The 27,970-nt window shown below is 36.3% G+C and overlaps 3 protein-coding genes and 1 long non-coding RNA gene across 25 annotated transcripts; 2 read left to right on the top strand and 2 right to left on the bottom strand.

Annotated features, from left to right (window-relative positions):
* Positions 1-4,340: 4,340 nt before the first annotated feature.
* Positions 4,341-6,191, top strand: LOC122302201. Its single transcript, XR_006240398.1, has 2 exons — positions 4,341-4,472; positions 5,909-6,191. It is a non-coding gene; the product is annotated as an uncharacterized LOC122302201 (long non-coding RNA).
* Positions 6,192-8,074: 1,883 nt separating this feature from the next.
* LOC122305777 lies at positions 8,075-9,686 on the top strand. The gene is made up of 2 exons (XM_043118326.1): positions 8,075-9,214; positions 9,289-9,686. Exons 1-2 carry the CDS (start codon positions 9,059-9,061, stop codon positions 9,580-9,582), a joined length of 450 nt encoding a protein of 149 aa, XP_042974260.1. The 5' UTR covers positions 8,075-9,058; the 3' UTR covers positions 9,583-9,686.
* Positions 9,687-10,672: 986 nt separating this feature from the next.
* Positions 10,673-14,938, bottom strand: LOC122304955 (protein FAR1-RELATED SEQUENCE 5-like). Its single transcript, XM_043117217.1, has 7 exons — positions 14,852-14,938; positions 14,554-14,693; positions 13,733-13,796; positions 12,034-13,425; positions 11,098-11,934; positions 10,954-11,013; positions 10,673-10,845 (listed from the first exon to the last, which is right to left on the bottom strand). Exons 1-7 carry the CDS (start codon positions 14,936-14,938, stop codon positions 10,753-10,755), a joined length of 2,673 nt encoding a protein of 890 aa, XP_042973151.1. The 3' UTR covers positions 10,673-10,752.
* Positions 14,939-15,116: 178 nt separating this feature from the next.
* Positions 15,117-27,493, bottom strand: LOC122305295. 22 transcript variants are annotated; one of them, XR_006241083.1, is made up of 9 exons: positions 27,066-27,482; positions 21,017-21,152; positions 19,949-20,836; positions 19,152-19,570; positions 18,950-19,009; positions 18,368-18,702; positions 17,965-18,097; positions 17,502-17,658; positions 15,117-15,657 (listed from the first exon to the last, which is right to left on the bottom strand). XR_006241083.1 is itself a non-coding variant. In XM_043117705.1 (7 exons), exons 2-6 carry the CDS (start codon positions 20,705-20,707, stop codon positions 19,003-19,005), a joined length of 318 nt encoding a protein of 105 aa, XP_042973639.1. In that variant the 5' UTR covers positions 20,708-20,821; positions 27,066-27,493; the 3' UTR covers positions 18,273-18,702; positions 18,950-19,002. The 22 variants fall into 22 exon arrangements, 2 of the variants coding, with proteins under 2 accessions (XP_042973639.1, XP_042973638.1); XR_006241093.1 differs by lacking the exons at positions 15,117-15,657; positions 17,502-17,658; positions 17,965-18,097 and having other exon boundaries at positions 18,273-18,702; positions 19,949-19,987; positions 20,623-20,686; positions 20,782-20,821; positions 27,066-27,484; XR_006241094.1 differs by lacking the exons at positions 15,117-15,657; positions 17,502-17,658; positions 17,965-18,097 and having other exon boundaries at positions 18,273-18,702; positions 19,949-19,987; positions 20,523-20,569; positions 20,682-20,836; positions 27,066-27,484.
* Between the last annotated feature and the right edge of the window lie 477 nt (positions 27,494-27,970).

The raw sequence follows: 27,970 nt of genomic DNA on the forward strand, positions 1-27,970 counted from the left end.
GAATATGTTATTATTTTTTTTTGGCTTTCATGTGGGGATATTGGAAATATAAATGATAACATATCACAAAGGGTGGATCTTGAATAAGAAACATCATGTTAAGTAAGTATGCAACTTAACTTTACAGATTTTTTTTTAAAGTATGCAATTGACTTTTTTTCAACATATCTGGCTTATTGTTTTTTTGACATACTTGAAGTATGCAACTTATTTTTTCCTTTTAATGTCATAGGAAACAAGGCTATGGAGATGAATGAAGGCATGGCATTTAATACATGAAAGATGTTTGTTTTTTGGACTTGAATTTTGGTTATTTGGTTGGGCAGATGTATTTTGATACTTGCAACCGGACTTGAATTTTGGTTATTTGGTTGGGCAGATGTATTTTGATACTTGCAACCTAGCATCAGTGGACATCAAATGGTTATTTGGTTATTTGGTTCCATTGTACTTGAATATTTCGTTTTGACTATTGAATGTCTAATATCAACTATTGTAATTGCATACCAATACCAAATGGAGCGCCTAATCATATATATATATAAGTTTGATTTTTACATGATTGATTACATTAGAAATGCACAAGGCTGAATAAAGTTGGCCTACTAACCATGTGTTACATGATTATCGTTCAAATTGAAAACAATTACAGCACAAAGAACAACAATACAAAACCATGAAAGAAATAAAACATTTAATGTTTCATTGTACTTCTTTTCTATAGCTCTAAATTTTGCCGCTTTAGCTGTTACACGTTCTTGATTGATCCTGTCGTTCCTTCTTTGAGCTAACTCTAATGTGATTTTGCAACAATAGTTTTGTTCCATTTCAAAATCAACCCATTGAAAAAATCCACATTGTTTATTGAACTTATAATTTGGACAATTGAAAAACCGTCTGCCAAAACTAGTATCTTTGGCAGAAATCCTTAACTTTGCTGGAATCCCACAATGGCAAAATGGTCTCTCCAAACTAACACCACTGTCGTCGTCAAACTGCATTGCCAACATGCATTAATTAATATTTCAGAGTTAACTGCATTGATGTACAAATTTTAAGATACCAACAAAAAATAAATGGATTTGCTGGATCAGTGTTTCATTAGAACAATTACCTTCATCAAATGTTACTTAAACACTAGCAGTCTACCCTTTGTGATGTCTTGAATAATTCAACAAAATCCTCTGTTCACCAGTCTTCCACCAAGTGCCAGACAAAAACATAAATGAAGTCTTCAATAAGCAAACAGATTTTATCGAAAATTCTATAAATGCAATATCATATTTTTTTAATATGTGAACACTCATTATCACGAGCCCAAACAATTACCAACAAAGATTCAGGACCCCAAACCATTCCAAAAACATTGATCTACTCATCTACCCATCAAAACACAAACACTTATACACCTACAAACCCATTCAAAACAACTCTAATATGACCCTCTATTGCTATCCTTAGTAATATACTTTGCTCTTAGACCAACCAATAGTGTTGGTTTTCACTTTCTCTATTCTAATTTGGTTGGAACTGCAATAAAGAGTGAACTGCTACTATGTCAAAGAGCAGGTCGACATGAATCTGTGCAAGATTTTGCATGTCAAACATTAGTCATGCACTTTTTGAGGTATATATCACGAGATCTATTACTAAATTCTACAAATAAAAGAGTTTGAACTCAGCAAAAAAAAGGCAAATTATTAAATTGAACATGCTGGAAAGATGGAAAAAAATATCTGATTATGTCCTACCAAGAAAAGGAATTCTTATCACCATATGTGCAATTTTCTTGGTTGGAGGGGGGAATTGATGCATTTTAAGTGGACCTGAAGTTGCCTTTCCTAGGGTGGCGTCCATGTATGCTTTACACTGTGATTAGACTCCTTTCCCTCTTCTAAAGATTTGAGATAATCCATTCTTTTGGATCAAACCAATGCCAAGTGGGTGTGCCATTCCGAATTTTTTAACTCTTCTAAGAACAACAATTTGCTTACACTTTTTGTTTTTTTTTTCAAAAAACAGAGTTTCCGTTTTCATGCATTTTTATTTTTTTAATTTTTATCCTTAGTCATGCACTATCTATCTAAGGTATATATCAAGAGATCTATTACTAAATTCTACAAAGAAAGAGTTTGAACACAGCAAAAAACAGGCAAATGAGGCAAGTAATATCAACTAATAATTTTATACAACAATATCACAGAAATGAAAAATCCAGAATTCGAATTCTATACAACAATACCTCTGTTTTGAGACCAGTACTTCACAACAAATACGTCCATGAAAGAAATCAAAATTTTTTACCTTTTCCCTTCGGAGGAGTGACTCGAATGGGGGAGGGTTACAACCTGGTTTCAATCGGCTGAGGTATGGTTAGGGTTTTATGGAGGAGTTGAGTGAGTGAGGGTTAGGGTTTTATGGAGGGGTCAGGTTTTATGGTGGGGTCGGGTTTTATGGAGGACTCGGTCGATCTAGGGTTTCAGTTTCTGGGATGCGAGATAGAGAGGAAGGGGAGACGGCGTGTGGTTGGGTTTCGGCTTGCAGGAGAGGGAGGGAGGGAGGGGGAGACGGCGTGTGGTTGGGTAAACCAGTTGCAGGAGAGGGAGGGAGGGGGCAAACCTGGGTGAAGTGGGTTTCGGCTTGCAGGAGAGGGAGGGAGGGGGAGACGGCGTGTGGTTGGGAAGCAGAGGGAGGGAGAGCACCGAGTAGCACCGAGCCGACCGAGTAGCACCGAGACCGAGTAGCGAGTAGCACCGATTGGGGGTGAGAAACTCGAAACCGAGACCGAGACCGACGGGTGAGCTAAACTTCGAAACACAGATGGGACAGGGCGAGAGTGATCCCCTGCAGCGCGGCTTCATTCCTGACAAGTTCCATCGCCTACGTGTCAGCTCACCATTGATTTCCGATAAACACCACTTATAGGTGCCACCGGCCAGAAGTGCCTCTCAAAATGCAAAGAGTGCTCGAGTATGTGTCAGTCGGCAAGTGTGCTGTGTAAAGTGTAGTGTCTATGACTCCAAAGCGTGAGTTTCTTGTTGTAAGGCTCGTTTTTTTCGAAAATTGAGATATAAGTTAAAAAATAAAATAAAATATTATTAAGATATATTTTTTTAATATTATTATTTTAATATTTAAAAATTTGAATTATTTATTTTATTTTAGGAAAGAATTTAAAAAAATTATAATAATTAAATAAAATAAGAAAAAAATTATCAAATTTAGAAATCTCAGTGTTTGTTGTTGTTAATATTATAATAAAAAAATATTAGTTATTTTATATAAAATACTTCCCAACATTATTATTGTTGTTACAACGTCTTATCTACCCGTGTGAAGATTCTCAAATAATCTTTTTACGACCCATGTGAGGTATGTTTGAACTTGTTGAAAATCCATACTGAGCAAAAAATAATTAAACCATATATAACTTATAGGCTTGCAAAATAAAAAATAAAAAAACTTATAGAACCCCAGCCTAGCTAGACATTTTAACGAACACCTTGAAAGCAGTTCGTATGAGCGGTACTACAATTTGGAACTACAAAATAGTGCTGATAGTTTCTTATGCCATGGTACTATAGCCATACCCATGAAGTGATCTATAGACACCGTAACACAAAAGCTCTCATTGCCTCGCTTTATGTACACATGATGTCGAACGTAACAAAAAATTAATCAAAGTCATTTTCTCGGCATTATACGTACCAATCTATTCTAATATTTCAAACAGATCAGCAAATTAATGATTTAGTGCTGGACTCAGGCTTTGATGCCTATAAAACAAATGGGATCTTTAAATTCCTTTTAGATATATAAATAAAATGAGATGTTTTAAATAATAATAAATAAAATATTATTATAATATAATTTTTAAATATTAATTTTATATTAAAATTTAAAAAAATTAATTAATTTATTATATTTTATATTAAAATTTAAAAAATTATAATAATAAATTAAAATAAGGTGAGATAAGATTTTTGATTTTAATAAAAGGAAGGCCTAACCTTATCAGTGCTAGTGGGATTCGAGGTAGGGCTGTTCAAAATCCAGCCCGGACCGGAAATCCGGATAACCGGATTTCGGTTCCGGGTTTCGGCCCAGATCAAATCCGGGCCGAAATCCGCATTATAAAAATCCGGACCAATCCGGTCCGGGTAGGGTTTTGAAAAGCGGGTTCTGGGTTTAAAACCCGGTACTCAGTTATATATATGAAAAAAAAAACCCTCGGTCACTCTTCCAGCCTTCTCTGTCTCGCACGAGCTCTGCATCTACCCATTTCAAACCCTAGCTCTGCATCTACCCATTTCAAACCCTAGCTCTCATCTCTCTCTCTCTCTCTCTCTCTCTCTCTCTCTCTCTCAAGCCCAGACCGCATATCTCTATCTGCTCAGACCTGTCTCTCTCTCACCTGAAACCCGTCTGGAAACGACCCACGCGGCACGCTTGAGATAGCCATTTCGTGTAAGGTACTTCATATCTGCATGTATACTTTTTTTTTTTTGATCGGTTTTAGCCTTGGTTGCATGTATACTACCCTGTATAGGCTCACCGTTTCTCTTGCTCGAGATTCTCATTTCGTGAAACGTATTTCAGAACTACATGTATACTTTTGTTTATGGGTTTTTGAGATCTGCGACAATTTTTTAGGGTTTTTTTTTTTTTTTTATTACTTTGTTGATTTGGGTCTGTTTTGTTTTCATTTCTTTGTGTTTTATGCCTAGATCTAGGGTTCCTTCATTTTTAGTTTTGATCGTTGGAGTCTGCTGGGCCTTTCGTTTCTGAGAGTGTATTGTTAGTAGTGAGTATCTTTAAAAGAAAATTTATATTATTTGCGTTACCCTTGTGTTTTTTGTTTATCTGTTTGGTTATTGGGAAAATGAGGGGAAAGAACATTTGTGCTTGGTTTGTAACTGTTTTTAAGCACAAAGTGCTTTTTTTTTTTTGTAATTAGCATAAGAAAATAGTAATTATACTGATGAAACACACCAAATCATGGGAGAACAAATCCACCTTTTAGGACCTATACTAACCAAATTTGCTTTCCAACTTGATATGAACTAAATGTGGTTTTGTCAAAGGGGAAAAATTGTATCACTGAATTTTCTCTTCTGATGATAGACATTGGAAGAGCAATTACTTCGTTATTTACTGAATAACGAAGTTCTTTTGAGAAAAAAGATTTGGCTTGGTTTACCTTAGAACTTGTTTTGGGTGTTTTTCCATTGAATGACTTCTATGCCCATTATGCCACTATGACCATCCTCCTTTATTCTTATGTTAATGGATGACTTTTTGGTTGCCTCAGCTGGCTGTTTATATTCAGTGGGTTGTTGGCCTTTGAAAACATCTTCAGCTTCATTCTCTTTCCTACATTCTAACTTAAAGTAAATTGGTTTTGTAAGGCTTTTGATGATACATTACAGCTGGAAGCATTGTGTCGACTGATTGATGAACTCTACTATGATTTATGACCTACATGTCATAAATAGTAGTTGTGAGAGCTCTCATTGGTGTTGAAGACATGACATGTACCAGTTTTACATGTCACTGTCTTTCATGCTTGTTATCTGGAAGAAGTTGCATGCTGGTTTTTGGCTTCATTAGCAGCATCCTTTGATGTTCCCATGCTTGCTGTGTCAAGGCATCAGTGAGAAGCATGAATGCCATTTTAGGGCCTCATTAGCAGCCATCCTTGATAATTCCATGCATGCTGATGTTGTGTTATGAAGATAGTCACACTCATGAAGAGCTTGATACTTATTCTTTGATAAACTGTAATATAGGTTTTGTGGTATGAATTTTCTTGCATAATAATTAGACATCGAGATGAAACTTGACTCTTTAGTTTGAGTGTTTTGAACAACTTTGTCTGTTTGGTGCTGATTGGCCTATTTCTTTGTAGGGTACTCAGATATTTCATGCTCGGTTGAAGTCTATTGTTAAGAATCCATTTTACTCCTTGGTCGATGGATGCTGTGAAGTACAAAACATGTGTTTATTGTGTTTCTAATTAGGGACTGAAATCAGGCCAATAAGCAAACTGAGGATTTCCCATAGCTTCTTCCCCCAATATTTCTTCATAAATAGATTTAATCTAAGGATCTGATTTTGTAATTCATATTTTGTATTTTGTAATGTAATGTGTAAATAACAAAATAATGTAATATTTAGTTGGCTTGCATGCATTTTATTTTTTCATTTTTATATATTTTTATTATTATGGAAAATGTTAGTATTATGCTTTTTAGTGATTTAGAAAAGCTTTTCACATAATATAGTCTTTTATAAAAAACGTATGATTTTCAATAATTTTTTTAATTTTTAAAATAAATATAGCAGAATTATGCTTTGTAACATTTTTGTATAAATGTGTTTTTATTAATATTAGATTAGATGTTTGAAGAAAAAATACTAGGCTTTTATTTTTAAAAAAATAAGCTTCAAAAACTGACTTCTATAAGAGAAAGGGTGGGACAAAAAAAAAAAAAAAAAACGGGTAAACTCGATACCCGAATTTTCGGGTTTCAAAAACCCGGATTCACCCGGGTTTCGGCTCGGGTCTAAAACCGGGTATACATGGGCCGAAATCTGAACCAGTTTTAATACCCGGGTTCCGGGTTGGATATACTCAGACTTCCGGTCCGAAACCCGGATGAACAGTCCTAATCTGGGGAATCGAGACCAAGAAAAAGTAGCCTGCAATTGAAATTAGTCAACTTTTCCTTCGGCCTTATTAGGTCATTGATAAGACCGACGATAGATCATTGATAAGATAGGATCATTATTGATCATATGTATATATATAAAATAAAAAATGATATTTTTACCAAATATACAATAAATGTTACCGATTTATTTTTATTTTTTATTTAAAAGTTAAAAATATTTTTTAATAAATTTATGATTTTTTTAAAACTCTATTTAAGAAATTAAAGAAATATATTTTAAAAGATAAATAAAAGAAATGTTTTGGCAGGAGTCTCGAGCAACAGCTCTGCTAGATACAACCGACGTGAGGAACCGAGAGATAACCAGTCGTACGTGAAACTTAAGTGGAATTATAAAAGAAAGAAAAAAGTTGAAAAATAAAATGTAAACAAAAAGTCTACTTACAACCGGTCTTGGGGAACCGGCGTCATCGTGTCCTACGTGGCACGTTTCCAATACGGCGCCGTTTAGATTTTAGATTTTAATTGAAGAGATTTTAATTGAAGACCCAGCGCCCTTCAACTTTTCCCTCGTTCAACTTTTCTCTCTGCTTTTCACTTTCAAACCAGCCGACACACGTACGACTGCGAGACCCTTCCGATTCCCATCGTCTTCCCCATTCGTCTTCCCCATTCTGCCTTCCATCCCAATCGCCGTTTCATTAGTCTTTGTCCTTCCGTCCCAGTCGCCGGCACTTTCATCTTCGTCTTGTCGCCGGCACTTTCTTCTTCATCTTCTCCTCGGTAGACCCACAAACCCAAAGTTGAAACTTTGGGTTTTGAAGAGCCCGTTCCATTGGTCTTTGTCCTTCCATCCCAGTCGCCGGCAGCGCACTTTCTTTTTCGTCTTGTCGCCGGCAGTTTCTTCTTCGTCTTCTCCTCGGTAGACCCACAAACCCAAAGCTTCACATGTGGTTTTGAAGATCCACGAATCACAAACCCGTTTTGAACCCACGAACCAGAGCCTGTAAGCACTGTCATCTTCTCCACCAGATCTGATATCTAAAGCCCGGTCAGAAAGCAGTCCCCGTTCATATCGGGTTTCGTCTTCCACTCAAACCCATGACCCACAAACCCACGTTTCCCATCTCGTACCGAAGACCCACGAACCACAAACCCGAACCACTAGATCTGTCCTCTTCTCCACTAGATCTGAAATGTGAAGCCCACATTTCACCCAAACTCTAACCCTAACACCGACAAAAAATCTAACCCTAAGACCGAGTTTCAAATCAGGTTAGATTTCTCCTTTTGATGTGTTTTGGTTTTTTTCCAACATTCTCATGCTATACATACTTGGTCATGTGTCATTGTTATTATTTTTGGCTGTTATTGTTATAATAATAGGTTCATGAATTTGATATGCCCGTTTGACACTCCATTGTAGACTTTTCCTTATTTTATAACAAGTGAATGTCTTCTGCTTCATTTATTGAAAATGTATATGAATTAGTGGTTGAAAGGTCCTTTTTGTTGAAAATGTGTATTAATTTGTGGTTGACAGGGCCTTTTTTGTATTATTCCTCCTCTAAGTTATAATAATTTCACAACATTGTGAAATTAGTGTATGGGAACTGAATGTGTAGATGGAGATGGGTTTGTAGTAATTAATCAATGATAGTTAAGGTTGCTTACAATCGGGTTGTGTCATGTTGGGTTAGTATTAGGTCATTAAAATCGAAAGTATTTATGAATTGACAATAAACTGATCCAAGTTAATCGGCCTAACCCAAATTTGACATGCCTAACCACAATTCATGGTCAATTCCACACAAACACTTTGATCTCTAAATATCTACTTTGATTGCGTCGATACAACCAAAGGCAATATTTGGTCAATATCTACTTTGATCTCTAGACCCTACTGTTTAATAAAAATTTATTCAATATTTGAAGTAATACTACTAGTTTTTCAATCCATAACTCAATTTGTAGCTATAAATGAGATGACAGGTCATGTTTTGAAAAACTAGGTGTGGGATCATTATGAATGATTAAGCAATTTATATACATTTCTTTTTGAATAGTTATTTTTTAATGATGATATTTTTCACTAAATATTTAATGTACTGCCATTGATTTGTCAAGTGTCAAATGAGCTGGGAATCCTGGAATCATTTGTCATGTTCAAACCCAGCTCGTTCCGTGGGAGACACTGTTTTGTTACAAAATAATAGCAATATATTGTTTTGTTACCAACTATACACTGTTTTCTTACCAAATAATTGTGATGAATTAGTTTTGGATTTTGAGCACTAATATTTTATCTTCTGAATACAAATATATATTACTAACTAATTGTGGGAAATTAGTTTTTGCTTTCTCTTCTTTGGTTCATCTTAGAAATGTCATCGTCCTCATCCATGTCTTCTTCATCTTTTGCTAAACGTACCACGGGGCAACCATTGTGCTGCTGTGGGGTGAAAGCCACACTGAAATTTTCAACTACAGCAAAAAATCCTGGCCGGCCATTCTTAGGGTGTCCAAAGTACAACACAGAGGTAATTAGTGTAGTTTCCTTTCTGTTAACATTTATTTCAGTGTTCATTAACTAATTTGTGTGACAAATGCTCAGGGATTACCCTTCTGCAAGTTTTTCCAGTGGGCAGATCATCACCAAGTGACTGAGCTCCAGCTTCAAGAAAGAATCAATGACCTGTTACAGAGGGAGAAAGATCTCTCAAAAATAGTCGACCTCCTCGAAAAAAGGGAGAATGACCTGCGTAGAATGGTGGATCACCTTGAGAAGGAGTTGCTGCGGCAGACACAAGAACCTGATATGAAGAGGGAGCACAAACTGGGAAAACATTTATGTGGGATTGCATTAGTGGTACTTTTAATTTGTATTGGACGATGGCTCTTGTATTAACATGTATGGGAACTGAATACTGTTATTGTTGTATGTTTAGAATTCTGTTATAAACTGATTACTTAATGCTGTTTTAATGTATGGGAACTGAATTCTGTTATTGATGATTTTTGTATTGATGTATGGTACAATTCAAGTTAGGGACTTGAATTCTGTTATTAAGGCTCTTGTATTAGAATTTTGCTTGCTGGATGTTTAGAATTCAGGCATAAACTGAATTGTGCTTTCAGAAGTTGAAGTCTAAAATCAACATCTATACGGCACAGGGAAAACGTGCACAGGCAACTTGTTCCCGCTGCATGCAACTCGAAATAATCAGTATTTTTACACCAACAAATGGTGTACCCTGCAATGATATTGATGATTTAAAAAAGAGGCCTCTCGTTGGCCAGGTTGCCAATCCAACCTGAGTACCGTATAGACCAAAACTTTGATGATTTTGACAAGTTCAAACAGAACCGACTCAATCAAACAGAATTCTGGTAATGATTTAACGCCATAAAATCCCACATATGATTCATGCATCCATCTCCAATTGTCACCACCTACCCACCAATTTCAAATAAACCATTTTCATATTGCCAGAATTCACCAACAACATAGTACCGTCCTGTACCGTCATATTGCCAGAATTTAACATGCTGTTATAATACACAATAGATGCTTAATAGCCGGTGAAAATTTTCACCACCTCAATATTAAATAACTTGCTTTAATATTCCCCCCTCATCCTCAAAGGCAAAATTAAATGTTTACACCAACAAGTATAAATATTCCCAAAATACCACCAACAACAAGATTAATATTCACATCTGTGTGACTTAAATATTGGTAGGCCAACTAATCATTAACATTTGATATAAGCTGGTACACCACGGGATCAACCTACAGGGAAAATAAATGAATTAAGCCTGGTGCCAAATCCTTCATTAAAACCCACAAAGAACACCCTAATCTTTAAAACTGTTACATAAAACACCCTAAACATGTTTAACCACGGAAAGGCATACCCACGACAATCATTTGAATCATTCCCGTGGTTGTGAACCATCCAATATAGTCTCTAGCGGTTGTGATCCAACCAACCCAAATTGCATCTGTAGACCAATAAAATTCATGAACACCATATGATGTCAAACTTAGTATTAAAATTATCATCCATACCACAAGTTAGGATTCACGTACACTTTCTTGGCTTTGCATTAGTCTTTCTTCGGGTTGGGCACCTACGGGGTCAGCAGCTGGTATGCTTTCAAGCTCAGTCTGATTATACGGCACAGGCAAAATTTAAAACAATGCTTAATACGATGTTCAAACAGAATTTCAAATATAACTTATAATTCAAATATAAATTTAAATGGAATATATTACTTGCACGACACCAAATAAATTCTTGCGGACGTCTACGACTGATATATCTTCTCCGTCTCGCTGAAAATAAGATATAAAATTTTTCAGGTAGTAAGGACAAAAATTAAGCATCAACAAGGTAGAAATCAAATAGAGGATCAGCACCTGCTTGCGTTTTCCCTTTCCCTGTGCTCGCTTGGTCTTCTCTTTAACTTTTCGCAAGTCTCTCTCCATCCTAGATGCTCTCCTCAGAGATGGGGGTCTCCCTTTCCCTCTGACAATATGTGGACTGAGAACTTGTTTTGAAGAACCAACAGTTGCTGTAACATTTGCGGTATCACTTGCATGTGCTGTGGGATCCAAATTCCCAGAATAGAGGTCAATCATTGCATGCAACTTATTAGTTGCATCCAAAGTATGTTCTCTCGAACCCGCAGCATGAGTAATCATCTTATAACAGATGTTCAAAAGACTAGAATAAGCAATAGAATCCTCCCGTTGATGTACTGTGTCGTAGCTGCTATGGATTAACATGTATCTTCTTTTGATGTCCTTCCTCCATCGATCCAAAATGTACCTATCTGGCAATGATTTAACCCCGTTACATTTGAAAACAACGAAGATGTGCCGGCACACTATCCCCCTCATTTCAAATAAACCACAAGAACACTTTGCAGCACCTGTATCTTCCTGACTAAACTGGACTGAATGTGTAACCAACTTCGTGAACTCTTCGAGACAAACTTCATCCTCTACTACAAAGGTCTTTACTGTACCGTCCACCTTGAGTAAAACTGGGTCTAAGTCGATGACGCGGGCAAGTTGTTGCTGAACTTCCCTAAACTTCCCATTGGTGTACAAATCTTGATATCTCTTTTCAATTGGAGATCTAGAGATGCAGGGAATTGTGACATTAAATGAGTGGAAGTCCGCAACATTTTCGTTCTCAATTTTCTTTTTCAAGGCATTATCATATTGATCGACAAACTCTTTCAGGTTTGTCTTAGCATGAACATAGCCATCAAAAAAGGCATTCATGCTCTCGCTCCGCTGAGTTGTACTCATTCCAGCCCAAAAAACATCTCTCAAAAATGCCGGTACCCAGTACTCACGCTCAGTGTATAGACTCTTCAACCACACATTCTCATGCAAGTTGTACGTGGTGATGAACCGATCCCAACAATTCTCAAACTCTTCCCGAGTTTGGGTGTCATACACACATTTCATTAGTGTAGTTTTCAATCCAGATTTGTAGGAACCATAGCTTCCAAGCTTTTCAGGGACTTTCTTAAGTATATGCCAAAGGCAAAATCGATGTCGGCTTTCGGGGAAAACAATTGAAATGGCATTTTTCATCGCTCTGTCTTGATCAGTGATAATAGCCTTCGGCGCTATACCATCCATACACTGCAACCAGGTCCGGAATAACCACACGAAGGTCTCAGTATCCTCTGAGGAAATCAAGCCAGCTCCCAACAAAATTGATTGCCCATGGTGGTTTACACCAACAAATGGTGCAAAGGGCATCCCATATCGGTTCGTCAGGTATGTGGTGTCGAATGTGACCACATCACCGAAATATTGGTACGCAGCTCTACTCCGGGGGTCTGCCCAGAATACATTCTTTAACCTACCATCATCATCCAGGTCCATCAATGCAAAGAACCCCGGATTTTTGTACTGCATTCTTAAAAAGTAGTCTTGCAGCGCCCCAGCACCACCTGCGCCCAGTCGTAGATGTCGTGCCTTGTCGATGTAGTTACGGCAATCCTTTTCCAAAAATGGGAGGTTCTCAAATCCACCCGCACCAACAACAAGCGATCCGAAACTCTTATTCATACGAATCCCAGCCATATCATTTGTATCAAGGACTCTTTTTACAGTTTCACTTACTTCTCGATTACATCGAAAGAAGCGTGATTTCTTTGGGCTCAGGTTGTGATTATGGATATTGTGAACTGTATTCAGCCGAAACTTTCCGTCAGCAGTTTTTGAGGCATTAATCTTTGCCTTACATTCTGTCTTTCCTGTCGGACGAGGGTTGGCAACGTTCAAAATCCGATTCCGAGCCTTCCCACCACGGGCACAGGCAAGTGTGACATATCTAACAGTCCCATCCTCTCCCCTCTCACTCCTCTTTGTCATCACCCCAAACCCACATTTCTTACCATATTCCTTATAATAACTCATTAAATCTTCTAACGAATTAAACTCCATCTTGGACTTTGGCACATCATCACCATCCATTTGCACTTTCTCAGATGCTCCGGCACTGGTGGTGGGGGTTTCAGTTTCCCCACCATCGGGCCTATTATCCTGTGCATCTGGTCTATCTGCAACACATTCATCAACTCTAGAGGATGTACATGGCGATTCGGTTTCCCAACCATCGGGTCTATTATCCTCTATACCTTCGAACTTGCTTGTAATGGAGCTTGTACTAATGCGAGATACTGGGTCTTCCATGCCATGTTGAAATGGGTAACCACCATGCTGGCAAAAAGAAAAAAACAATGCAATTAAACTCTTTTAAAAATCTCTAAATATTAAAATTAAACATGTTTGATATAATATCACCACCTGTAGGTTGCTTGGATATTGGTTGGCACCAGGATATGATAAAAAAGCCGGTGACCACGCAGGCATTGGTCCATAGTAACCGTGCATGTAATTCGGGATGTTTGGACACGTTGATGGTATGTCCTAAAATATTATTGTATAAGTTATTGATGAATTTTGACAGTAAAATATCAACTACTAAACAAATAATGTTTTCGATAAATTACATAATACAACATACCGCGGGTGGGGGATTTGAGCTAGATGGCTCTGCATTAGACATGTCTTCTTTTCCGTTTCCCATGCTAAGATGGAGGCAAATGAATTGTCAATAGCAAAGGTTTACCAAGTTGTCAAAATCTTCTTCTAGCAAACATTCAAATGTCTTGTCACTTGTTTTTCCCTCTTTAATCTCTAAATATTAATCCTACTCACCGTGGAATTTGATCTCTAAATAATCAGTGGCATGTTCTATTTTAATTCTTAAAGCAATTTATGTAGGGGAAAATCTGTTTTGCTTAGACGTCCAGTTCAGGCATTGCTCATGAGACAGATAAATAAATAGCTATAAATTTGTTTTCACCATCATTGGATATAGTTAAGAGGCTTGAAGCCACACGGTTTAATACTACAATGGGAAGCAAATATGCATTCATCCAAAAATTTATTCAACCAACTACCATTAACATATTTTCATGCTGATTAAAAACTTTAAATTTAATCATAGAACCAAATTTATTATGGCATCCAAATCCATGTATGCTGTAGTTGTAAAAATTAAAATAGAGATGTAGACTTTTTGAATGGAATAAGCATTATCATTTCTTTCCCGTAAGCTGAAACAGGACTTTCATCAACACCCGAAAACTGGAGACCCGTAAACATCCTTACTACAGCCCAAAAAATATGTAGTAACCAAATAGCAAGACTAAATCAGGTTTCTCAAAAAGGAAAGAATACAACAGAGAAAAAAAAAAAAAAAAAAAAAAAAAAAAAAAAAAAACTGCACTGAATCTCAGAATAAACTTTTCCTTATTTTATACTCTCTACTAGCTTACGGACTGATCTCCAGGTTTGTCTAAAAGCAAGACTAAATAAGGATCTACACGGATAAACCCAGGTTCGTCTACACGGATAAACCCAGGTTCGTCTACACGGATCCAGGTTCGACTAAATAAGGATCCAGGTTTGTCTACACGGATCTACACGGAAAGAATACAGCAGAAAAAAAAAAATAAAGATTCATATTTGCAACCCAGAACATTCTGACTTACCGAGCTTTCTAGTGTCGCGGGTTGAACTGAATTCAAGTTGGGGCTGGAGGGAAATGGGGCTAACAACTGACAGACGGCGACCTCACCAGCCTGTGGGCTCCAACGCCGGCGACTTTCAGGTTGCGATTTTCCAGCAAGTTCGGCCCTTTTTCTTCTCTCTGCTTCAGCCACATTGAAATCCTTCTATTTCGATTTCCCTCTCATTTTTCTGCTTTGTTTGTTTTTTTTTTTTTTTTTTTTTTTTTTTTAAATTTAAATTTTAGATGACGTGGCAGTACACGTCAGCCGCCACGTCAGCCGATGTCGCACCGGTTCCGCAAATCCGGTTGCATATAGAAGAATTGGGAAAACGCATCTCTCTCTTTATCTTCTTCACTTCAAATTCCTCTCTTCCCTCCATTCTCTCTCCACGCTACTGCTTTGTTTCTCCCAACGCAACATGGACGATGTCGTAGTTCTATACCCCTGTGCAGGCGGAAGCCACCTGACTGCAGTAGAGCTTGGCAAGCTCATACTCCTTTGGTGGTGGATTTCTTACCACCCACAAGAACCTTTGGCCACTATTTTCTATTCCTACTTCCATTTCTTTAAACTATTCTGCCAAAAATAATCCCTTGCATGCTTCTAAATGAAAGAAACACAACGTGAGAAACCAAAACCGAGCAACATCCTCTACACTATGAGCATCTCCTCCATAGATGAGCAATCAATGGCAAACCGTAGCAACCATAATACCGTAAGATAGGTTCCACTGTGTTCTCTGTTTCGGGAAATAAAAAACAGAGCAAATTCTCTTCGCCCTTAGCCTAGCTTCACCTCACATGGAAACTTCCGACCACCTTGTGAGTCAGCTTCTCAATAGACCAAGCCACTGAATACTCATGAAAAAAATCTAACAATCGATAAATCAAACAATCAGAACCCAACATTCATAGTAAGACAATAAACTCATTAGAAAAATAATACCTTGATGAAGCCAATTTCCTTGGCATTGCTGCACAAGGGCAAATGTCTTACGACACAAAAAAAAAAAATCAAATAGACAAAAAATCTCTATAAATAAATCAGAAGCATGACAAGGATCGGAACAAGTTAGATTTCTTTCGATCAATGATAATTTCTCATGGACTAATCAGGTTGGAAGAGAAGAAGCGATATTTCGTACCAGGTGCGGGAGCTAGGTTCGTGGTTCTTAGGGTGAGAGTTCCACACATTGGAGTGCCCCATGATCTTGTTCTGTGTCTTGATGACGGTGGTTTTGTAGTGGCTCCCGATAGAGAGTGGGTGTTGTGTTTTGGTGCGAGAAACAGAGGCAATGGCTTGAGTGCAATTGGCGTCGGTTTTAAGTGGGTGGTCGTGCGTGGGAGGTATCTGGGCTGAGAGCACAAAATTGCTCTGTTTTGGCACTTTAAAATAGAGGAGTAATGGCAACGGGGAGGTTTGCTGGGCTATTCTCATGGAGTCTCCGACGTTATGCAGTGGCTTGCGACATGGTTGGAGTTGCCTTGCTTGAAGGGATTCACGGTAGCTACGAGGTGAAGATGCTTTAATGAAGTGTGAAGGTTTGTGGCAGTGGTGGTTTCTTTGCTCAGAAAGGGGGGCCATACCTATTTGGTTTCCTGAAGGAGACTGACTTGCATGGGGCACTAGGCATATTCAAGGGAAAGGGAGTGGTCTAATGGAGATGGAGATGGAGGGAGGGAGAAATGAAATTTCGAGTGGGAGAGAGGGGGAATGAAATGGAGAGGGAAAGGAAGGAAAGAATAAAACAAGTGATGTTAATACGCTGGTTGCACCGGGCGGTTGTATTTATCATTTTTCATCATATTCAAGGCAACCTTGGCGGCATGCATGCATGAAGCACAAGTTTGGAGAGTAGTGGGATTAGAATTTTGTAAATAACAGTAAAATATTTTATGAATAGTAGTGAGATAAATAGGTAAGATAACATGATTTTGATGATAAGGTGAGTTAGTTAGTAAATCATGAGGTAATTATGCATTTAGATATATATATACTAGTAAAGTAGCACGTGCAATGCACGTGTGCCCGGTTGATTTTTTTCTTAGGTTTCACAATTTTAAAATTTTCCAATTTAGTTATAAGCGAAGAGAGTTTCATATATATTTTAACAAATTTTTTCCTGCTCATAATAAACATTATACATACTGTTTACAAAATATTCATAGTTACAACACAGAACTCCCATAAACATAATTACAATTATATATGAGTACTTTGTACTTATATATTATAACAGTTAAAGATTTAAAAAAAAAGGTCTGGAAACTCTTTCTTCTGTTCCTGGGATGTTATTAATAGACAATACAGTAAGCCTATTTTGACATAGCCTCCCGGATTCATTCATCTGCGTGCCCAACACTATGATCCATTCATTATTTTTAGTGTTATTTGCAATATCTTCAAGACAAGGTAGATATTCTTGTAATGATGAAAAACATATAAAAAGATAATGTATCAAATTTTTTAAACGTATTTGAATGTATAGATTTTACCTCGTTTGTATGTTTTATAAGATTAATCGTTGTACATCCCAAAATTTGCTCTGCCAAAGACTCAAAAATAACCACTGGTATCGATGATGTTATCATACACATCTAAGTAAACTTGACACATAAGAGTAATGAATGAATTATTATTTTTTGATGTCAGCAATTAAAATGTTCTAATTATCATGTTAAAATTTTTAATTTCAAATATGATGAAAATGTTTACCTTGGTTGTGCAATCGTCATATTCTTGCAACTATAACACAGGAAGTTTTCGCCGCGCTGTAGCCAACTACTTTATTGCAATTCTTGCATGACATGTAATGGAATGATTGATGAAAATCAACCATTCTAAATTTGCCTTTAACCAAAAATGTGGATTTCTGCGTTAAGACAGAATAATTATATGCATTAACCAACATCCAAATCATACCGTATAGAAGGATTCGAAATTCATCATTACCATATGAATTAAACTTAACAAACAATCAACATTTTAAATTTAACCATTTGCACAGTTCCAAATCCATAGCACAATTCACAAATTCTCATCCTCCATCTCCATTTCATCCCAACCAACCTCCAATCTCCATGCCTCAAAAAAATAAAATAAAATCATTCGAAAGAGTTAAAAAACGAATTTCATTCTTTAAAATAGGATATTTGCCTTTAAAAAAAGGAAATTATACCGTCATTGTCGGAGCAATTATCAGTCTTTCTGTGATTTCATATATTTTTATGATCGGATCAGTAGAACTGCTTGAAGCTGATCCAAAACTACTTCCAATTATCTCTTCCAGTAATGCATCATTTTGTGCTGCCCTGAGAATTTGATTTAGTATTTAAAGTTAAACGTGAAAACAAACAAAGATAGATTTATAGTAAAAAAAACAACATAAAATTTATAGTGCATATAAATAAGAAATGGAATAAACAAATTTTAAATAGGTTATTCACCATGTACGTAATGCAATGGAAGATGGAAGAAACCCCAACAGAAAATAAAATCTCTTCACATACATAGTCAATAGCAGTAACAGTTCATCCAAAAAAGTGTCAAAATTAAGTAAAATTTTCGAAATGGAAGAATACATTATCATTGCGATGCCTCATTAGCTTTTGCACAGGCTGACTGGTATGCATGTTTTCTCAATTCAGCCTCAGCTCTTTCTTGCTCCTCTCTTGTGGCTTGCCTCCTTTCATCCTTCTGGGAACCAAGATCCCCAACACCCAGACCAGCAGATAAGAGCCTCTGCTTCAAGGACATCTAAATCCAGCTCCTCTTCCTTCTACAAGGATTTCTTTTTCTTAGGCTTTTTAAATTGAAGCATTTTTTGTGGAGTAGAGTAATCTGATGAGATCTTCTCAAATGAGTTGAGATCCTCAAAGTGATTATTTGTGGAAGAACCCTCTATCTTCTTACGGACCTAGCAATAGGGAGATATATTCTTCATAAGCAAGGAAAATCTTGATTAAGAAATAAATCATTCAGGCATGAAAAGAAGCTTAAAATCATCTTTCATCACAAATATTCAAACTGTGCAAATTAAGTGTAGAGGAAAAAGAAAGACGGCGTATAGGAAGAATCAGATCACTGCATAGGAAGTTCCTCATCCTCAAACAGAGCCACTCTCCTTTATTTTCTAACATATTGTATATGGAATAAAAGTTTACCTCTTGGAGCTTCTTCTCTACGTCACCAGAGAAATGTCCACTTTCATCCAGAGCTAGTCCCTGAGAATAAGAGTCGATTAAGCACATATTTCAAGACCAATGTCCATGATCAACATTTTCTTCAAGTAATTTTAATTAAAAACAAAAGGCAAATTAAGCTCAGGAAAAAACTAAAGCACAAAAGGTGAAAGCGAAAATAAACCTCATCTGCAGTGGGATCAACATCCCGTGGCAGGATTTTCTTCTCTGATCAGGCTTCATCATTAAATCTAAAGTCCCACAAGAAACGTGTCATTAGCTATTTTTGGTAAGATTATGAATGATAAGACATCACGAAAATATTTTTTATAGGTAAGTAAGAAACTTTAATGATTGCAACAAGTATAGCCCATGTACACGGGTCACAAGAGAAACACCAAAGCATAATTAACAATTGATAGAAGAAAGTCATGGATACTAGATCCATTTAAGTTCTATTACAACTGGCCATTGGAATAAAGTATTGATCCGAACATTCATCCTACTTATCATCATAGATCCCTGTTTTCTTCTTCGCAGCCTTGCATGCCTCATCTTGTCGCTTCTGCTCTCCAATTTCAATATTCTCAAGCATATCAGTGTCTGCCAAATCAGACCAAAAGCATCTGTTACATTAAAATGTCAAGTCATCTTCAGACACTTGAGCTCTGAAAAGCAAAAAGTTACACCAGAAAAGCTCTACCTTCATTAATGTCCCCACCAACAAGTATACTCTGATCTTTAAGCGTTAAAATAATGAAAAAAATTTTTTATCATATTTCAAACATTATATTTATTTTAATTTTTTTTTTTATTTTTTTATAATAAATATGTAATATGTGGATGATAAATAGAATAATTTAATTAATTTAATAAAAATAAAATAAAATAAAAAATAAAAAAAATAAAAAATAATATTTTAATATATAAAGTATATAGTATAGGACGATGTATAACATTTCTCTAAAACAATTGCCCCACCTTCAACTACGTTACGAAGGCGATGGTGAACTTTAACTCCTGCCAGATCATTTGCAAAATTGATAAGATTAAAACAATGCCAGTCTGGATCAACAATGTAGCAGCCCATCAACCAGAACCATTAGCTTACCGATCACATACCAGAATCCAACATAAATCGACAGAAGCGAATTCATTCACACCAATTAACACATGCATGCACATGCATACACGCTGATTATTTTCATTATTGTACCAGCACTTGGGTTTAATTATACAAGAGCAACACCTATGTATGATTTAGGTGTCCAAAAGCAAAAGAACTCACCATATGCCAAAATGCTTAATAGAAAGTGAATGCTATTTAAAACACTATAGATTTACTTAAGATATTTTCGCCATTCTCTTCCACTTGAGATAATCAATGCACATTGGTTTGATGGAAAGAGAGAATAAATTTTTGAACAACTATTTTTCCCTTTTTATCGATTAATAATTATTTTCCTTTATCAATAACAAATCACATTTTCTTAAAAGAATATTCCAAACTAAGCAAAAGCAATTTCAACTTATTTTCAATCTTGAAAAAAAATACCTGTTCATGCAGTATATTAAATGCTTGCTTCACAGGTAAATCAACATCTAGGGCAACATGTAAGCAAAATGTTTCCGGATTTGAAATTGATTCACGTTACCATTAGAAAGACAGGAACTTGAGCCTCTCAAATGAAAGCAAATGGTCAAGCATCCAAACCTTGCCTGGGTCAAGAAGTAACTCATTGGCAGTGTACGTAAGCAGAGAATAATACAAAAATACGTTGATGGGATAGGCCTATAAATCAGCGTTGATCGACCTAGCACCACTTCGGTCGGTGGACCATCTGCGACTCAGGCCTGCATTGTAACAGTCTGGTTCTAATTTGTTAGTAGATAATAACAACGAACGACAGCAATAACAACATTTTAGTAGAAAGACAGCCTACAAGAGCCAAAAACATAGTATTAAGATATACAAGACATCAAGATAACAAAAAGAGTAACAAGTAGCCAAGTCACCAAGATTTCAAATAAATGGGATAACCAACTCACCATACGCCGAAAGGCTTCATTATCAACATCCATGTAATCCATACCCAAAAGTAATGTGTTGACGATACTATATTCGCCACTCTCATGATGTTGGGATTCATCATATCGCCATTGACCATCAACATAAAAACTTGTACTGCATGTTAGTTAATCCAGACATAAGCACGTTTATGCCTCAAGGAATAACGTAGAACATCTGTTGAGATATGTACACATGAGTTAGCAAGTTTTCATTTATTATATAACACGTGTTGTAATTAGTTTTCTATATAAATAGGACATAAGTCAGTTTTGTAAGTAGTCAAATCATTTTAATCAAAAGTAGAGGGAACTTTCCTTTTTGCTCTTTAGGTTTTCTGTACAATAGTTTGGAACTATCATCTTTTTACATGGTATCAGTGAAAATTGTAATCCTGCATTAAATGGAGTCTTTTTCCTCTGAATCTCATATCAATCCTACGGATAATTCATCTAGTCCTTATCATCTCAATAATGCCAATAATCCTGGCATTGTGCTGGTTACGTAGCCGTTAACTAGAGATAATTACCATGCTTGGTCTGGCTCCATGCGAATTGCTTTACGATCTAAGCACAAGCTTGGTTTCATTGATGGAAGTATTTCCTTGCTATCTAATGTTTTCTGATACAGTGCATAATACTTGGTTATGTTGTAATGACATGGTTTTCTCGTGGTTACTCAATTCTGTATCGAAAGATATCGCAACCAGTTGCATCTATATCAACACAGCATGAGAACTCTGGTCCGATTGACAGCAACGCTATTTGTAAACTAAAACGCCTAGAATTTTTCAGCTCCAGAAGAAAATTGGAGATTTGATGCAAGATGATTTGTCTGTGAGTGCATATTTGACTCGATTGAAGACTCTTTGGGATGAATTGATGAATTATATGTCTTTACCTTCTTGTATCTCTTCAAGAAATTGTAATTGTGAAGTTTTAAAAGCTGTTCTTGAACACTGGCAATGTGAATATGCGATGCGTTTTCTGATGGGACTTAGTGACATTTTTGCAAGTGTTAGATCCCAAATTCTGTTGATAGATCAATTTCCTGATATCAACAGAGTGTTCTCTCTAATCTTGCAAGAAGAAAGACAGTGTGGTATTCATTTTACTGTCAAATTTGTCAATATTGATTATGCTGCTTTGGTTTCTACTACTCAGCAATAAAATTCTCAGAAACTTACTCTGAGAAATAAATTCTCTTCAAAACCTAAACCAATGTGTAGTCACAGTGGAATGGTGGGACATACCAAGGAGAAATGTTATAAACTCCACAAGTATCCTCCTGGATACAAATTCACCAAATCTCGCATTAATTTTGTCAATGGTAATCCTTCTGATAATGTTTCACAAGAGGCACACACTTTTGAAGGATCTTCATTACCTTTTACTCAAGAGAAGTATCAACAACTTCTCTCTATGCTTGATTTACACAAGTCTTCAACCAAACATCCAATGGTTTCATAAGTAGGTACTCAACAAAATCCTCAGACATTCCTTCATCAGTCAGGTATATTACCATTTCCTCCACATAGTATTTTTACTGCTCTTAGTTTTCAACATTTTTCATCCTTCATCAATAAAGTTGAAAATCATCCTTCTAATGCACCTTGGATCATTGATACTGGTGCAACTGACCACATGGTCAGTTCTATTTCCTTCTTACATTCGTACTCATATGTTCAATCCAATTTTGTGACTCTTCCAAATGGTCACAAAGTCAATGTCACACACATAGGTATAGTCAAAATTTCTGATACTTTAACATTGACTAATGTTCTATGTCTTCCATCCTTCTCGTTCAATCTTTTATCAATTAGTAAACTTGTTCATCCCACTAACTGTGCTGTCTATTTCTTAAATAAATCATGTATCATTCAGGACCTATGTGCATGGAGGATGATTGGTCTGAGTGAACAACGAGATGGACTTTATTACTTGCTGCCATATAAGACATCAACCCCTGAAGTAATTGTTGCTTCTGTTTCTAGTGTATTTTCTAATTCCGATAATACATATTCTGCTTCCAGTATTCCTACACCTCTTGTTTCAAGTCCTCAAACTTTAGACATATGGCATTATCGTTTAAGACATCCATCCAATGCTAAACAAAGTTTGTTACATAAACAAGATTCTCTTATCAATTCTCCTTGTACAAACATATGTGATATATGTCATTATTCCAAACAGGCTCGTTTATTTTTTCCTCTAAGCGATTATGTCACTACAGAACCATTTGACCTCATCCATACTGATATATGGGGTCCTTTTTCTACTTCCACTTTAAAAGGATTTCAGTATTTCCTTACAATTGTGGATGATTTCTCCGAGCAACTTGGGTCTATATGATGAAAAATAAATCTGAAACTAGACCTAAGTTACTTTCATTCTCTGCTCTTGCTAAAACACAATTCAATCGTAAAGTTAAAACCATTAGAAGTGATAATGGTCTATAATTCAATATGACCAATTATTATGCTTCGAAGGGAATCATTCATCAAAGGAGTTGTAATGCCACTCCTCAGCAAAATGGAATTATGGAACGCAAGCATAGACATTTGTTAGAAGTGGCTAGAGCTCTCAGATTTCAAGCACATCTTCCTTTATGTTTTTGGGGTGATTGTGTCTTAACAGATGCTTATATTATCAATAGATTACCTACTCCACTTCTCTCAAATAAGTCTCCTTATGAATTGCTTTTCCCTACAATGCCTTCATACTCTCATTTTAAGGTATTTGGATGCCTTTGTTTTACTAGTACTCTTTCTGCCCATAGAAACAAATTTGACTCTAGAGCACGAAAGTGTTTGTTCCTTGGTTATCCTTATGGTGTAAAAGGATATAAACTCTATGATTTACAGTCTCATACAGTTTTTCTATCTAGGGATGTTATTTTTCATGAACACATATTTCCCTACAAGACAAATTCTGTTCATTCTTCCTCGCAACAAACTGTTGTACCGATAGACTCTTTTGTTCTTCCAGTTCTAGTTTATGATCCTACAATAGATTCCACATTCTCTTCAACCAATATACAGCCACCTCAAAATCCTACTCAAAATACTGATTCTACACATGTTTCTTCTCTTAGAAGATCTACAAGAGACATCCACCAAACTATTTACAGCAATATCATTGCAATCTCAACTGTTCTTACTCAGATCATAGTTCACTTGTTGCAGCTTCCTCAAAGGTCAGTTCTCATTACGCTTTGTCTACTTATCTCTCTTATTCTAAATTGTCTCCTGCATACAAAGCCTACACAGTTTCTTTGTCTTCAAATTTTAAACCCAAATAATATTATCAAGCTATCAAATTTTCTCATTGGTGTGATGCCATGTCAGTTGAGTTAACTGCTCTTGAAGAAAATCATACTTGGGTTCTAACTAGTTTACCTCCTAATAAACATCCAATTGGTTGCAAATAGGTGTACAAGATTAAATATAAGTCAGATGGTACCATTGAGAGATACAAAGCTAGGCTTGTAGCTAAGGGGTACACTCAACAAGAAGGTTTGGACTTTCTTGATACATTTTCTCCTGTTGCCAAGCTAACAAGTGTTCGATGTTTGCTTGCCATTGCTGCTGCTAAAGGATGGTATTTACATCAGTTAGATGTAAATAATACTTTTCTTCATGGTGATTTAAATGAAGAAGTTTACATGACACTTCCCCAAGGTTATGGAAGTGGGGGGGAGACACGAGTGTGCAAGTTGACTAAATCCTTATATAGACTCAAACATGCTTCTCGCCAATGGTTTCACAAGTTATCAAACTGTCTTTTAAGTCGTGGTTTTTCACAATCTAAGTGTGACTACTCTATGTTTACTAAAGTCACTACAAGTTCATTCCTTGCTTTGCTTGTCTATGTGGATGATGTGATAGTAGCAAGCAATGATATTCAAGCTGTGCAAGACATCAAAAATGTTCTTCATGTTGAGTTCAAGATTAAAGATCTTGGAGAATTAAAATACTTCCTAGGATTGGAAGTGGCTCGAACATCTAAAGGCATTTCTGTTTGCCAAAGACATTATGCTCTTGAAGTGTTAACAAATTCAGGTTTTATTGGTTGTAAACCAGCTAAAATACCTATGGATCCTAACCTGCTCCTCATCAACACAGATAGTGGTTTATTAGAATATCCCACTGTTTATCATAGGTTAATAGGAAGGTTGCTTTACCTGACTATTACAAGGTCAGACTTGGTATTTTCTATTCATATTTTGGCTCAGTTTATGAATAAACCAACACAAGTTCATATTGATGCAGCATATTAGGTTTTGAGATACATAAAAGGAACTCCAGGGCAGGGTATATTTTTGCATGCATCTTCATCTTTACAATTGAAGGCATTCACAGATTTAGATTGGGCAACATGTCCTGAAACAAGAAAGTCAATTACAGGCTTTTGTGTTTTCTTGGGTGACTCTTATTTCTTGGAAATCCAAGAAACAAAACACTATGTCAAGATCATCAACAAAAGATGAATACAGGGCTCTCGGTTCCACAACATGTGAATTGACTTGGTTAATTGCCTTGCTTAAAGACTTTGGCATTAGTCAAAACTCACCTGCAACATTACTTTACTGTGATAGCAAAGTTGCTCTACATATAGCAGCCAACCCAGTGTTTCATGAGAGAACGAAACACATTGAGATTGATTGCCATTTGGTTAGAGAAAAAACTCAAGCTAGAATATTGCATACTCTTCATGTGAATTCAAAGCATCAGTTAGCAGATTTTTTTACAAAGGCTTTAGCCTTTCCTTGGTTACATTTTTTCTTTCCAAGATGGGAGTGATAAATATACATACTCCATCTTGAGGGGGAGTATTGAGATATGTACACATGAGTTAGCAAGTTTTTATTTATTATATAACAGGTGTTGTAATTATGTTTTTGTATAAATAGGACATAAGTCAGTTTTGTAAGTAGTCAATTCATTTTAATCAAAAGCAGAGGGAACTTTCCCCTTTTGTGAACTTTCCTTTTTGCTCTTTAGGTTTTCTGTACGATAGTTTGGAACTATCATCTTTCTACAACATCTTCTTCAGCATTCTAGGCATAATATACTCATGATAAAATTTTTGTTCAAATTACAAAAATTTATTAGTCTTACCATTATTTCAATAGATTCAAGCACTTTAGAACCACATATCAGAAGTGATAGTCACCACTTGAAATTATTATTTTTTCAACAGTACCACTTGAGATATTAATTTCATGGTAATAAAAGGAACTACTCTATAAACATTGCAGCCACATAATAATCTCCAGGCTACGTTATAACCATGCTTGGTAGACTATAGATGTGCTGTATAGCTATAAAACTGAATTTCGAAGATGGTGAGATGCATGCTCAAAAAAAAAAAAAAAAAAATGAAGGTGCCACCATGCTTCTTTTTACATGTTTGAAGTTTGAATTTACCGTAATAAAAGAAGCAAGGAAAGAGGTGAAGAAAAAGTTAATTCCAATAAGATAAATAACATATGAGTTGCATGATAAAACTAATTAGTTGAAGCACCATAAGTTAAGAGTACAGAGGGACAAAAGGATTTTGCAATTTACTAAAGAGTCAAGATCACCTTGCAATTTGTCTTTCCAGTTTGCAATTTTCAAAGGATAGAGAAGCCATATGACAGAGTAAGGCTCCCCTATTTTGCCTTCAAAAAAGTGAGAAGCATTCATAGTATTGCAAACAGCCGACTCAAACAGAAAAATCTTGATGAAAAGGGATTAAGGAACACATATAACATTAATTGCCTTTCTCATGATATCAAGCCAATAGCTTTAGATCTGTTAAGAAATTAGAATCCAACTCTTGCAGGTGTATGAGATTAATATCATCCACCACTCATAAAGGAATTTTAGTGAATTGCCTATAAATTCTAGGAATGTCAAAGAACAAGAAAAAAAAAACGTTATACCAATTCCCTTTCAATAATTTAAAATGCTCACTAACAACCACCCAAACAACAATAACTCTGCATATAGATATGTGCATAAACAATGAAAAGCTCATAATTTACCTGAAAACAAAGAATGCTTGCATTGTAATTATTGATCTCCTCGTGTATAAGGATTTTTCATATTGTCTTGCGTTTTCATTTGTCTCTGAGCATCAGATCACAAGCAGATTAGACAAAAAAACAAAGGAAAAAAAACAGAGACAAGTTTCCGTTGAGCTGGCTGCCGTCGATCATGAAGAAGTGGTTTCCGTCGAACCCAGGAATACATTCACAAGCCTGCCAAAACCAAAAGACAAAACAGAGAGACAAGCTATGAGAGATAAGCTATCCGGCGGAGCAATTCGAAACATACAGAGATTTTTCTGTGAGAGAAGTGAGAATGGAGAAGAGCAGAAGTGGAAGAAAATATTTAGTTTCCACATTTCAGTCGGTGAGAGCAAGCGGAGATTTTGGAATTACGTGATTTAACAGATGGAGCTCACCAAGCAGTTCTGGAAATCCACCAAGCGGTTTAAAAGAACCTTACGCCAAGCGGCATTAAACAAACTGAAATCTGATAAGTAGGAAACCAAGAAAAATCCAAAACTGCGGTTACAAAAGTAAGGATAAAAGTTTAAAACACAATAATAGAATGGCACCGAGGGCAGCAATGTAAAATAAATACAAAACAGACTTTTTTTTTTTTTTTTGAAATACTGATCTCATTAACCATGAAATAAAGGGATACAATTCTCAATAGTCCAAAGTGACATAGATCCACCCGGCTACATCATCTCCCTGTGTACAATATGAAAAACACAGCTCGGGCATCTCTCAACCTCATAGACATCTTCCACCGTCTCTGTAGCCACTTTTGCAAGCTGGTGTGCTGTCATATTCGCCTCTCTATGGACATGGGAGGCTGTCCAATTGACACTTGAACCCAATAACTTTTTTGCATCTTCAATCAGACACCCCCCTAAACT

This window comes from Carya illinoinensis, chromosome 3 (assembly GCF_018687715.1).
Source record: "Carya illinoinensis cultivar Pawnee chromosome 3, C.illinoinensisPawnee_v1, whole genome shotgun sequence".
NCBI lineage: Eukaryota > Viridiplantae > Streptophyta > Magnoliopsida > Fagales > Juglandaceae > Carya > Carya illinoinensis.

Bases quoted from the DNA above. Each gene is read 5' to 3' on its own strand.
- LOC122305777 (XM_043118326.1), top strand. From the start codon at position 9,059: ATGTCATCGTCCTCATCCATGTCTTCTTCATCTTTTGCTAAACGTACC. The intron at 9,215-9,288 runs GTAATTAGTGTA...ACAAATGCTCAG, and splicing joins GTCCAAAGTACAACACAGAG to GGATTACCCTTCTGCAAGTT.
- LOC122304955 (XM_043117217.1), bottom strand. From the start codon at position 14,938: ATGTGGCTGAAGCAGAGAGAAGAAAAAGGGCCGAACTTGCTGGAAAAT. The intron at 14,694-14,851 runs GTGAGGTCGCCG...CTTTCCGTGTAG, and splicing joins GCGTTGGAGCCCACAGGCTG to ATCCGTGTAGACAAACCTGG. The intron at 10,846-10,953 runs GTAATATATTCC...CCGTATAATCAG, and splicing joins ATTTATTTGGTGTCGTGCAA to ACTGAGCTTGAAAGCATACC.
- LOC122305295 (XM_043117705.1), bottom strand. From the start codon at position 20,707: ATGAGTTACTTCTTGACCCAGGCAAGGTTTGGATGCTTGACCATTTGC. The intron at 19,594-19,948 runs GTGGGGCAATTG...TTAATGTAACAG, and splicing joins CCTTCGTAACGTAGTTGAAG to ATGCTTTTGGTCTGATTTGG. The intron at 19,219-19,473 runs GTAGGATGAATG...GTGGGACTTTAG, and splicing joins ACAGGGATCTATGATGATAA to ATTTAATGATGAAGCCTGAT.